Source organism: Micrasema longulum, unplaced genomic scaffold, assembly GCF_059751315.1.
Source record: "Micrasema longulum isolate JH-2025_06_02 unplaced genomic scaffold, ASM5975131v1 h1tg002644l, whole genome shotgun sequence".
Taxonomy (NCBI): domain Eukaryota; kingdom Metazoa; phylum Arthropoda; class Insecta; order Trichoptera; family Brachycentridae; genus Micrasema; species Micrasema longulum.
Window position 1 is genome coordinate 1 of NW_028279779.1, and position 12,603 is coordinate 12,603.

Consider the following 12,603-nt stretch of genomic DNA (forward strand, 5'->3'; position numbering starts at 1 on the left):
CCTATCTACTCCCTCGTTTGGCAAATTTTCTTCTATCTGTACATTGATGCCACTTCTCTAGAGTAAGCACAAGTTTTTTTTTAATAACCACATTAAAATAAAATTAAATAGGTATAAATGTGAAAGTACGGCAGCTCAAGAGAACTTTAATCTGACTCCACCATCCTGAAAGACTGGCGATGATGATCTTCCGGCTATATTTAGCAGACCTTACGGATACAGGTCTGACATGGGAAGAGGCAGGAGTGCTAGCTGGCAAAACGGTCTCCCGAAGAGGACTGATTATGTCCAGATGCTTCTGGAAGATCAAACCAAGTGTTAAATTTGTTTTAATTTCTTCTGTAAAATCTTAAAAATTTATTAGGAGCCCTTTAGAGAACATATTGAAGAATATTCCTATGAAGTTTTGCAGTATGTCTCTGAAAGACCTCGTCGTGTAATTTAAAAACATAATCACTAGCGTAAGAAAAAGCCACTGTAGTTTCCTACTCGTCGACTGAAATAAATGTTTTTCTGAGTTACGACATTTACGGGTGTCATAAATAAATTTGAATTCATTTTAGATCAATGGACTCCAAACCAGTTGGTCCATTATTCTTCGAGGGTTTAGTGAATTCCCGACTCTTGGTGAGGGCCAAGGCGAGACTTGTTGAGGCGGAGAATTTTCACAAGGCTAAAGCCATTGAACTGTGTGATGATCCTAATGGCTTTAGGTCCCGATCTAATGAGAAACAGTGGTTTCACGAATGCCAAACACAGTAAGTTTTTTCCTCACATCCTTTTTTTATTTTTATTCAAAACAAATCAGCACCCTAATAAAGAAATTTAGTCTTTAAAAAAGTAAAATTATTTCTTAAGGCCAGTTGCATAAAAAAAAGTTAAGTCAAATAAAGTTTCATCATCATCATCACACAGCCATTCCTGTCCACTGCTGAACATAAGCCTCTCCCATACCCCTCCATACGTCCCTGTCTTGCGATGGCTTTATCCAGTCACCAGTGATTCTCTTTATATTTTCTGACATTCAACTATCCTTTTGGCCCATCTTTGGTCTTGTAATCTGGCAACATGTCCCACAAATGACCATTTAAGCTTAGCCAATCTTTTGACATTTGTTATTCCCGACCTTTTCCGTATCTCGGCGTTTCTTGTCCGGTCAGAGGGTTTTATATGTAGCATGACTCTTTCATGTTTTCTCTGTGCCACTTGGAGCTTCCTTATAGTCAATTTATATCTAAATAAAGTTTAAAGTTTATTTTAATTTATTATTTTCCTTTTTCGTATGAGCTCTTCTGTCCATTTTGAGGAAAACGCAACAATTTAACTTAACTTTTTTTATGCATTTCTGGTCCTTGGACAATAATAATTCTGAACTTCTCTAAAACATACAAAAAAGAAAATTCCCCAATCCATCTTTCAATCCATTTTCAACTAGTCCGAAACATAACTGGGCTTGTTAATAGTGCTGTCGTACGGAGAAAAGTCGTAACCACCATTTCTGTCAAAAATTAGTTCTGTATAGATTTGGAATCAGAAAGAGAACATTTAAATGGACAAGACAGGTGCCGTGGTGCAGTTGGTTAGACGGCAAACTGAAACTGGCGTCGCGGGTTCGATTCCCGCCAGTTGCATGAAAAAATCCAGGATATTTTTTTTTCTCAATTGGTCTAGGTGTTGTGGTGTATTTTTTATTACCTCCTTCCATATCCCCTCTATCTCACCTGCTGACAAGCCTCAAATTAGGGCTTAGCAGGTTATTCCTTTTAAAAATATATATATATTGTTAGAGATATAACTGAGTATTTTATTATTATAGAGAAGAATTTCAACGGCATTACTTTTTGTTACGCAATCTTATATATTAACACTGCTGTCGGTCAGTCCATCTACCATGTGACCTTCACCGCTTGGGGGCACTGCCATAGCTAGTACCATGTGATCCTAGCGTTTACAGCGCTTTAAAATGCTCGTAATAATATGTAACAAAATCCAAATTGTTTTACAATAAAAGTATCTTTGTCTATAAAGCTACAACGAGCTCAAATCTTAACTTTTGAGTTGATGCTAATTTTCGTCATTGTAATTCTTCGTATGATGGCAGAATAGTAATAAAGCTGTGGTAGTTGGAATCTGTTACAATGTCGTTGGGTAATTACAACTTGTAACGTCAAAATCAGGATTTTTGAGTAAAACACATCTTTGTATCTTAATCCACGAATGCTACAAATTGACAAGTCGTGATGCATTAAAATAATTTATGATGATTTGAATGAATGACTTGTTTATTTGTAGCATTAATGGAGGAGGGTGTAAAAATCTGTTTTTAGAAGTTTCCTAGTTGTAGTAATGAGGAATTCCAGCCCAACCCGGAATTAAATTTTAAAAATGTTTTCGTGTACACGTGAATATATAAAAAATTTGGAGTTGGATGAAATACATATCTCAAAAACGCACGCAAAATAAAAAAATGTTAAAAATAGTATTCATTTTAAAATCGTAAATAATGACATCACTCCTTATATCTACGTGTAGTATTTCCGGTTTCCGCTTTAAAGCCCCCGCACCTTGTAACGTGGAACGTTTTGACCATAGAAAAAAAAGAGTATAGAAATCCGGCAAATAATACTTTGTTGACATTTCAACCAGAGATTATGTCAACTTTCTAGGTTTTTCTATCGAAACGTTCGTAAAAACAACCATAACATAGAAATGAGCAAATTACGATCAACTAAATGAAGTAATCAAAGCAATATTCCATAGATTCTTGTCAGTTTTGTTATTGGCTGGAGAAATACAACTTACCGCGGTCAGTGAAAGTAAGAACGCCAACCGTTTCATGACGTCATTACTGAAAAGTGACACACTGATTACAGTCATTTGGCACGGTATTTGATAAATGTAACTTTAAAAAATCGTATCTTTGTAAATACCGATCAACTAAATGAAGCAATCAAAGCAATATTCCATAGATTCTTGTCAGTTTTGTTATTGGCTGGAGAAATACAACTTACAGCGGTCAGTGAATGTAAGAACGCCAACCGTTTCATGACGTCACTACTGAAAAGTGACACACTGATTTCAGTCATTTGGCACGGTATTTGATAAATGTAACTTTAAAAAATCGTATCTTTGTAAATAACGCACAAAAAATAAATATATATATATATATATGTAGGATTAGAACAGTGAATAGGATAAAACGAAAACATTTCTTATTAAACTTCTTTATTAGACTTGATTCATACAATCACTTTTAAGATTTCAACTGGGTCTCCGCACAACGCCGCTCGTACATTGACTGGCGTCTCGCATCCGCTTCCGCCCGGTGTTGCCAGAATTCCCACAACTCGGTCATCCTGCAAGTCATCCGCCTCGGATGAATCATCATCGGTGTCGTCCACTCTCCAAGGCTTCATCAGGTCTGCTGACGCCGTCGTCTCCCGTGAGCCTTCAGTTCCACCAACTCTTAGCAGGTTATATCTGTCTTTCCCACATACTTTGGTGACCTTGTATGGTCCAAAGAACTTAGCACAGAGCTTTAGACCAGGTCCATATTGACTTCGCTTCACTGCAACTAAATCATCAACAGCATACTTGTTACTAGCTTTCCTTTTCTTATTAAATTCGCGCCGGTTCTCTCTTTGTACTTTTTCGATTTCCTGCCTTGCAGATTCACGCACTTCTTCCCGCTCACTCATAAATTGTTCCAGAAGCTCAGTGCTGATTATTTCTTCAATCTTGAAGTCCTCCTGACTCCTTTGCTTTTTACCTACCAATACTTCAAATGGTGTGCGACCAATACTTCTTTGGAATGTGTTGTTTAAAAACTGCTGTGTCCTACTGGTAAATTTGTACCACTTAGTGGGGTCATCTATGCTAAGCTTTGATATGACAGCAATGATAATCTGGTGCATGCGTTCTACTTGCCCATTCGCACGTGGTTGTCCAGTTGTTATGTTGATAAGCTCAATATTTTGTATCTCACAGTATTCTTTAAATTCCGTGGACGTGAATGCAGCACCTCTGTCTGTTATAATTCTTCTGGAATTCCCGAACGTCTGTTGCTGCAGGTTCAGGGCATTTAAAACTTCTGTAGTATTTGTAGTCTTTGTGCTATAGATCCACACAAACTTAGTAAAAGCATCTACTATTGTTAGAATATATTTATAGTTTTTATTTGTTGAAGGCAGCGGTCCTAAGTGGTCTATGTGATAAGTGTCTAATGGGCTATCACCTTTGTCTATAGGATGTAGGAAACCTTCCCGCTTTCCTCTCTTTCGGTCTACTAATATACAGGCCACGCAATTTTCAATGCATCGTTTTATTTTTGCTGCACAATCTTTTATCCAGAACTCTCTCTCTAGAAGTTCTCTTGTCTTGGTAATGCCAAAATGGCCACGATCATGGTACATTCTTATTAATTCAGTCTGCATAGTTTTTGGAACTACTATAAGCTTATAGCCTCCTTGTTCCCTGTAGACTACTCCTCCATCTAAGGTGTAGTCTTCGTGTCTCTTCCCAAGAGTGAGTAACTCTCGTATGGCATTTAAATACTCATCGTTGGATTGGGCCCTTCTCAATCGCGCTATTAGTTCGTTTTCAAGAATAAAGCAATCAACAGGGTGTCGGCTTAGTGAATCAGCGTGTCTTAGTCTCTCGCCAGCTCGATGTTCCACGACGTAATCATACTCTTCAAGCAGTAGTGCCCACCTGGCGACTCGTGGTGCGAGATCCTTCTTCTTCAGGGTAAGGACAAAGGCCTTACAGTCTGTCACAATCTTGAAGCTCAGTCCCAATAGGTAAACTCTGAATTTCTTTAAAGCATTTATAATCGCAAGTACCTCTAGTTCATAGCTGGGATATTTTCGTTCTGCATCTGTTGTCTTCTTACTCATATAATATACGGGATGCATCTTATTATCGTACGGATCCTTTTGAAGTAAAACTGCACCGTATCCCTCGCAGCTTGCATCTGTGTGTAGTTCAGTTGGTAAATGAGGATCATAGATCTTTAAAACGGGGTCATTTGACAAAATCTTCTTCAACATCTCAAAGGCCGTCTTTTCCTCGATTTCGAATATGAATTCATTTTCCTTCTTCAGTAGATTCGTCAGTGGTTTTGCTATTTTAGAATAGTTATGTATAAACTTCCGAAAGTATCCTGTCAGCCCTAAGTAAGACTGGACATCTTTTAAGGTTTTCGGTATTGGATACCTAGTCACAGCGTTGGTCTTTAATCTACTCGGTCTAATTTCATTCTCTTGGATCTCATGTCCGAGATACTCTACGGACCTCATCAGTATTCTGCACTTCTTCCAATTAATTATTAGTCCATACTCATTCATTCTATTCAGGACTAGTTCCAATCTTTGTAGGCCTTCTTCTTCATCGTTGGAAGGAACAATTAGGTCATCTAGGTAAGTAAGGACAATTCCACTCAGCATCATATCTCTAAACACAGCATTGATGAAAGTTTGAAAAACAGCTGGTCCGTTGGATAAACCAAAAGGGGTTTTCAAGAACTCAAATTGTCCATTTGGTATGATAAACGAAGTGTATTTGATGGAATTATCTTCTACTGGTACATGGAAAAATGCATTTTTCAAATCAAGCGTAGTGAAAACTTTGGCATTTCGTAGTTTGTCTATTTGATCATCTATCAGCGGGATTGGAAATCTTTCTTTGATCGTCTTCTTGTTAAGTCTCCTGTAGTCTATGCACAGACGCATCTCCCCACTTTTCTTTTTTGACAACACTACTGGACTCGCGAAGTCGGATCTGCTTGGGCGAATAATCCCATCGTTGAGCCATTCCGCTACTTGGTTATTTACAACTTCTAGTTCCCGAGGGGATAAACGTCGGGGTGGCTGGTAAATGGGTGCCTCATCTTCCAAAGCAATTCTCATCTTAATATTTGTTTCTTTAACTCTAGGCAACTCCCTAGAATAATTGAAGGCCATTGTGTTTATTCTCTCTCGGTAAATCTCGTCTCCTAACTCTACATGATCGTAGTTATCTTTTGTTTCGATTAAGTATAAACTCTTTACTTGTTCATCTACAGTATTCTCTGTGACTTCAACTCCTCCAACACGCACCATCATGTCGACGTTCTGTAAAATAGCCCTGCCAAGGAGGACTGTCATGGGAAGCACTGCGTCATGTACTATATGAAAGGTAGTTGGGAACTCACAATCATCTATCTTCATCATCGTCTCGAAATGTCCAACTGTGGTCACCTTTTTTTCTGCTATTCCTCGGAGCTCTAAGGGATCGTCGATTAGATTAACCTGGTCCATCTTCAATAACTGCGAAATTGTCATCAAATTTAAATCACTACCAGTGTCTATGAATGCTTTTGCTGATTTCCCTCCTAACATTACTGTTTTGTAGAGCGGAGATTCTGATTCTTGGACGGTTACTTTCAGTGTGGTCTTGGAGGTATTTACTCTTAAATTAGAACATTTGGACGCAATGTGCCCAAAGTCGTTACATTTAAAACACCTCGTTCCCTTATCTTTAAATTTACATTCTCCAGACCTGTGGCCAATCCCTCCGCAGTTAAAACACCTGTCTTTCGATACTTTAGGATAACTTTCTTTTAATTGATTTTTAAAGGTCTCACCCTTTGACCTTTGCTTTATCGATATTTTGGAATATATATCGAGTTTACATTTAAATTCTTTCAGACTTGTTACACCATATAGAATGGATTTGTTTATTTCCGAATCAGATATGCCGTCGATAACGTATTCCATTAAAGATTCATCATCTATGTTTCCGCGATTGCTTATCTCCCTCATTTGATAAAAATAATGGATGCAACTTTGGTCGCGTAGTTTCATTGTCGTTGCTAGTAGGCGATGAATGGCGGCTGGATTAACTTTTTTCCCAAACTCTTCTTGTAGGCCCTTTTTCAACTCGTACCATGATTTAAATGACTCCGATTTAACGAAAAGCTGAGCCGTTCCTCGTAATAATTTTTTCGTATAAATAAATTTCTCCACGCTGTTCCAATTCGCCAAATTCGCAGCATCTTCGAAATCTTCAAAAAACTTGTCGACGCAGAAGTTGTCTTCGCCGCTAAATACAGTCAGGGCATCTTCAATGTCCTTAAATGTGAATTTTGCCGTTTCTCCATCCGCCTTGTCGATTTTCGGAGGCATGTTGCGCGCTGTCACCGAGTCGAAAACGATTCAAAATTTACAAAATGTCGCTTCACGGTTATGTCAAAATCGGCACGAAATGTTTTTAGATATAATATAAATCTATGTTTGCAATTTACACAATTGTTCTCGGAATCACTCGATTCGTAATTTCACTTGAATATGAATTGCAAATCGCAACGGCTATTTTAAAAATGGCGTCTTTTTTTTCTTCTCGTAACTCGCTATTTCCGATTTTAATTCACTTTATGAATCGCAAATCGCAACGGCTATTTTAAAAATGGCGTCTTTTTTCTTCTCGAAACTTCTTCGTAACTCGCTATTTCCGATTTAATTCACTTTTTTTCGTATCCCGGACGAGCCCCCAAGTTGTAGGATTAGAACAGTGAATAGGATAAAACGAAAACATTTCTTATTAAACTTCTTTATTAGACTTGATTCATACAATCACTTTTAAGATTTCAACTGGGTCTCCGCACAACGCCGCTCGTACATTGACTGGCGTCTCGCATCCGCTTCCGCCCGGTGTTGCCAGAATTCCCACATATATATATATATTTGCTTAGTTAAATAGTACTCTAATAGAAAAAAAAATAATTAGAAAACAGTGGAATTCCTAATTACCCCACGATAATAAATGTTGAACAAACTCAAAATGTTGTATAGTTATAGTAATATCTATTATGTAACACATACAACTATTGATTACATGGCATTTTCAGATTGATGAAAGCATTCCAGGTGTGGCTCGATGATGACGTGTATACAAGGGACCTCTCAAAATTACGCCCCTACAATAATAAATTTGAAAAATTAAGAGAAGGAAATAATGTAAGAACTCTGTTTCAAAATTAAAATTATTTATCATACATGTAGACACCAAATGCTTCAAATTTTATTTCAAAAAGACATTTTCAAAAATGCAAGAAATTAAAATAAGGAAAAACAATAGAATGGTAATTACAATGAGGAAGTTCAGTGCTATGTAAAATCAGATATAAAAATTGTTTTCTTACACGCGTTAAAAGTTTGGGTATTTAATTGTATGGCGAAGTTTCTCCAAATAAACTACTTTGAAACGTCACAGGTTCAGGTGAATGTGCTTAGAATATCCAATCGAATGTGTTGTGATAGATTTCCGGTATCTGGGTAGCCATGTTTAGACAGGTACAGGGAACTCATGACGTCATGGGCAGTATGATTACAAAACTTGAAAAAATCATTGCGATGATAATATATATATATATATATATTTTTTGTTTTGACTTAGTTTGATAGTCTATCAACAAATAAAAAATGAAAAAAAACCACTGAAATTCCTCATATAAAAAAAATATATTTGGCCTAACATTCATATTAAAGAAATCAACACCGTTGCTCATCAAATTACCATTCTATAGTATTATGAAATGCTTTGACATTAGGACTAAACATTTGGCAGTTTCTAATGGTGCAATTCAGTATGCGAATGTGATTTTACTACTTTTAATTAATATTTTCAGGATATGTGGATGGATACCGTTAACCTTCAAGACTTACGAAGCCTTCAGCCAGCTTTGTGGCCAGCAGCCATAATGCCCAGTAGCTCCATCTACTCTATATCGACCAACACCCGCGCCAAGACTCCAGAATCTACCGCGAGAGAAAGAATCCTCTCGAGACTGAAGACTTACGAAAAACCTGCCACCGACTCTGTGGAGTACAAAGCTGACAGATTAGAACCCTTGGTTGATCCGAGACTTTCCCAAGACTTTTCCAAAGTACACAAGTTGATGAAAGATCATCTCAAGTTTCTGGAGAAATGTGCAAAGTAAGTACATATATTTATCGCCCCCTGACAATAATAGTGGCACAAGTCAAAAACTCATTTTTACAGGAGAGCAGTTTTACTTACACCCACGCTATCAGTAAACTAACATTCATTTGCAAAAACAAAGTCACAACTTAAGGTTTCCGTACCTAAGCCATGTAATTTTACATTTTCAGAAATAATAATGACATAATAATCATTGTGCCATTATTATTCCTTAAGTTTGAAAAAAAAAAACTGAAAAACATAAAATGGACATTTTTACTTGTAAGGCCACATAAATATTTTTAAGAATTATGCCGTTAACTGTGCGGATAGGAAATATATTCGGGAACATTTCTGCTTTTTTTAAACTTAAAAAAAACTACAATTTTGCACATTCTGAACACCATACCGCGCATATAAAACGCATTTTTGGCGCAAATTTACATACTAGCCCAGGGCTGGTATTTCGAACGCATTTACAGCGCGCTATAACGCGTATTTAGTATGTAAAAACGTGCTATAATTGTCTTCGGTATACTAGCCCGGTGTGGTGTTACTATTACTTAGTAAAAATAATGATAAAAACCTGAAATTTTGGTTCATGATCAAATTCTCGCCAACTTAATCCATGTTTTTAGAACAGTTTAAAACTAGTTATAAGAGCGTATTTTAAAAATAGAATTGTAGGTATGTTTTTTTTCATATATTGACATTAATTTATTAAGATGGCTCCATGGCAAATCATTTTTGTCTATGGCACACTTCTAATGTATTTCATTTGATTTATATCTTGCTCATTGTAATAATTTTTAAATACATATATGTAACTTGTTTTCGGCCAATATTATCATGTTTTGGTGCTTCAAAAAGGAAAAAAAAACTTAATTCTGCTACACTGGCAATATATATGATTTTTTAAAAATTTATCTATGACTCCTTTGTATTATTCTGCAAAATTTTGTTACAAATAGCTCAAAACAGATATTCCCAGGACAGAAAATAATGTTGATTATTTTTATAGGAAATACGACAACACAACACGTTATTTGAGTTCGATTGATGGGAATTTGTGTGATTTGATACCTGCACTATATGAGAAAAGAGATTTTTGCAAGAAAATACAAAAAGTTTGTGGTGAAAAGTGTTTAGGAAAAGCTGAATTCATGATCAAGGTAATATATTATAGTATTCATTTTGAGGTTATAATAAAGACCTCGTCTTCTTTGGTGTACAGACATCAAACAATTAGCCACTTATTTTAAATCATTATTGTTTAAACAAAACAATATATTATTAGTTTAAGAAAACCTTGAGAAAAAATATATCATTTCACCTCGAAAATTCTTATTAATATTGAACAGCAAAACTAATTTATAAACTTTTTTCCTAACACAGTGTAAAAGCTAGTTATCATTATAAATTAAGAATTATGTATGTTTTTTAAAGCCTTTAAATGTCTCAGTTTTGAATATTTCTATTGCAGTGTGAAGAATCAAAGGTCAAAGAAGATGTGAAAATAAAGATTGGATATAACCGAACTACTCACAAAACGGCTTTGGAAAAGGCCATGAAGCCATACGATGATGTTGCCACACACACAGCTATAATCACCAAACTGGCGCAGTGAGTGTTTTACTTAATCATAAAAATGACTAATCATGACTAGACAGGTGCCACCATTTTATAGCAACAATTCACGGACAGTGTATACTTGTAATGCCGTATGAAATAGACTTCACGAACTCGGCAATAGTTATTCCCACGTATCTGATATATTTAGTGTAGAGTATTGTTCCTATAGAACAAAACTTTTGAACTTTTTCAAAGATGGTGAATGGTAATTATATTTATTTATTCATGCATTTCATTATATATATATATATACAGTTTTTTGTTCACTTTGCCTAGCTGTGTGAAACAGTACTTATGATTTTCTCGTTGTTTTACTGTAGAATGTTTTATTATTTAAACTTTCTACTGAATATGCTGTATAATTTTTAGGTTAATTTTTTAAATATAAATTTTGTATAATTTTTAGTTAATTTTTTTTTTATAAATCTTGGGTATAAGGAAATTCATGTTTTAAAAAAAATATATATAGAGATGGAGAACATTTTAGAGAAGGGAATATGGACATTGGCTGGTGTAAGTGGCCACTTACCACATTGTGTAACATTCACCATTTTGCCCATATTTGAACATCCATATTTCTTCTGTCTGTCGAGTAATGCTCATGGGTTGAGAAATGGGAGATTTCTAGGGGTGCCCATAGTACAGCGACCGATACTTGTGAAATGCTCGTCTTTGAGAGAATGTGCTGAATGGTTGGAAAATTAAATTTTATATATTGTCCTGAGAGGCCAATGTCTCTGGGTATGAACTTAGCTAATGTTTTGTGCTGTCCTTTCCCATCAAAGATAAGTAGTGTTGCTAACCCTTGGTGTTGAAATTGTCAAATGAGTTGATAAATATCAAACACTGGTATGTCCACAATGATCCACCACAGTGTCCATGTGGACCTACTAGCTTCTGAATTGAAATAGTGTTTTTTGACAGTGTTTTATTGCAATAATGAGGACATGTTTTAATTTGAACAGTACTGAAATGAACATATTTTTTTCCTCTACATTTTGTAGAACAAATATCAAAAAAATTATTGGGTGGACATACTGGCGTTTGATATTTATCAACTCAAATTTAGTACCTACCTACTAACAACGCTTTCACCGCTAATTGATTAAATTGATGAGTCAATAACCTCGTCGGCCTCGTGGTGTAGTGGTCAGCGCGTCTGCCTACCATGCGGGTTCGATTCCTGACACCGTTAACATGAAATATTTATTTAAAAAGTTGATTTTACGCTGGAAAATTTCATAGTCCCTGGACTGGCACCTAAAATGCAAGACTGATCATCTTACCTTCATGTAACAAAACATGACAAGATACGCTGCGATTTGTACACGAATGCAATGCACTATGCACCATTAGGTGCGGAAAGGGAATGATGATGATGTATTTCATAGACCCTTATTAATTTAAAGTTGTAAAATAAAAATGTTGTGATATTTCCCTATTGCGTAATTTTTCTGTTCTCTCTAGACTGGCGTACAATGGCCAAATACCAAATCTGGGCGATGAGGGAGTCCAGCTGTTCAACACGGTGTTAAGTGCCATTAAGGATGAGAATACCCAGTTCCCTCCGGCCAGCCAGGTCCTAGTCAATGTAGCTACACAACTGGGAGAGGTATTTTTGCTGCTTTTCATTTATATTAACCTTATATCCTCAATATTCGTCATGTAAAATACTGTAGCTGCCCAAATTTGGATTCCACGCTCAAACTTAAACAAGATGCCCAACTTCGAAGCCATAGTCTCAGACTGGAGAAAAACCAGATTCAACATAAATAAATGGAAGAATTTCCCGGGCAATAAGGTTGTTGACGGTTGGAAGAAGTAGTCTCTAAAAATTTAATACGCCAGCAACTAACTTACGTTAAATATATTTAAGCATATCAAGCTGCTCGCTTAAAATGAAAACAATAATTTTTTATCCATACGAAAATTTTATGTAAATCATATTTTAAGCATTAACTTAGTAGTTTTCCACATTACGTAATTTGTATTCCCAATAAGATCACAATAGTA

The 12,603-nt window shown here is 36.0% G+C and overlaps 1 protein-coding gene across 1 annotated transcript in view; it reads left to right on the forward strand.

Moving 5' to 3' along the window:
- Positions 1–12: 12 nt before the first annotated feature.
- Positions 13–12,603, forward strand: part of LOC148271794 (ectopic P granules protein 5 homolog) — a 32,746-nt gene continuing 20,155 nt past the window's right edge. Inside the window, exons 1-7 of the mRNA XM_088240920.1 lie at positions 13–62; positions 564–758; positions 7,886–7,994; positions 8,666–8,973; positions 9,980–10,130; positions 10,442–10,581; positions 12,058–12,202. Coding sequence (XP_088097046.1) covers positions 568–758; positions 7,886–7,994; positions 8,666–8,973; positions 9,980–10,130; positions 10,442–10,581; positions 12,058–12,202 — 1,044 coding nt within the window. The 5' untranslated portion in view covers positions 13–62; positions 564–567. The remainder of the gene's footprint in view (positions 63–563; positions 759–7,885; positions 7,995–8,665; positions 8,974–9,979; positions 10,131–10,441; positions 10,582–12,057; positions 12,203–12,603) is intronic.